The 428-nt window shown below is 45.3% G+C and overlaps 1 protein-coding gene across 1 annotated transcript in view; it reads right to left on the bottom strand.

Annotated features, from left to right (window-relative positions):
* LOC107484250 (uncharacterized) overlaps window positions 1–224 on the bottom strand; it is a gene marked incomplete in the record, with an annotated part of 920 nt that extends 696 nt beyond the window's left edge. The window contains 1 exon segment of the mRNA XM_016104862.3: window positions 10–224. Within this exon segment, the coding sequence (XP_015960348.1) occupies window positions 10–35 (26 nt within the window).
* Between the last annotated feature and the right edge of the window lie 204 nt (window positions 225–428).

Here is a 428-nt window from a genome sequence, read left to right as displayed (position 1 = left end):
TTGGCTTCATGCTGCTTCTCTCCACACCCAGCCATGACTCTCGTTCCTCAATCTCTCTATGGTGCGGCGTAGCCGCGTAGTTGTCGGCTCCTCTCCCATTAATGTTAGTCTTTGTCATTCATATAAAACCAAACTCAGCCCAGCCCAATATCTTCGTGGAAGCCCAACAAAATCACTTGTTACAACCAAAGTGATGTGCAACTAAGAGCCATCAATGCCAATGAGCCTTGGCTCTAGTGGCATTTCTCCCCCCTCCCCACCTCAAGGTCTAGGGTTCAAACCCTAGAGGATGCAATTGAAGAAAAATGTGATAAATATGTGAGGAGTGTGTGGGTGTGTTGAAAAATGTGATAAATATGTGAGGAGTATGTGGGTGTGTTGTGTACCTAGGATTGGGGGTTGTCTAATCCACTGACCAAAAAAAAAAA

The sequence above is a fragment of the Arachis duranensis genome, chromosome 1 (assembly GCF_000817695.3).
Source record: "Arachis duranensis cultivar V14167 chromosome 1, aradu.V14167.gnm2.J7QH, whole genome shotgun sequence".
Taxonomy (NCBI): Eukaryota; Viridiplantae; Streptophyta; class Magnoliopsida; order Fabales; family Fabaceae; genus Arachis; species Arachis duranensis.
Note: the sequence above shows the minus strand (reverse complement) of the source record. Positions and strands in the feature narration are given on the sequence as shown.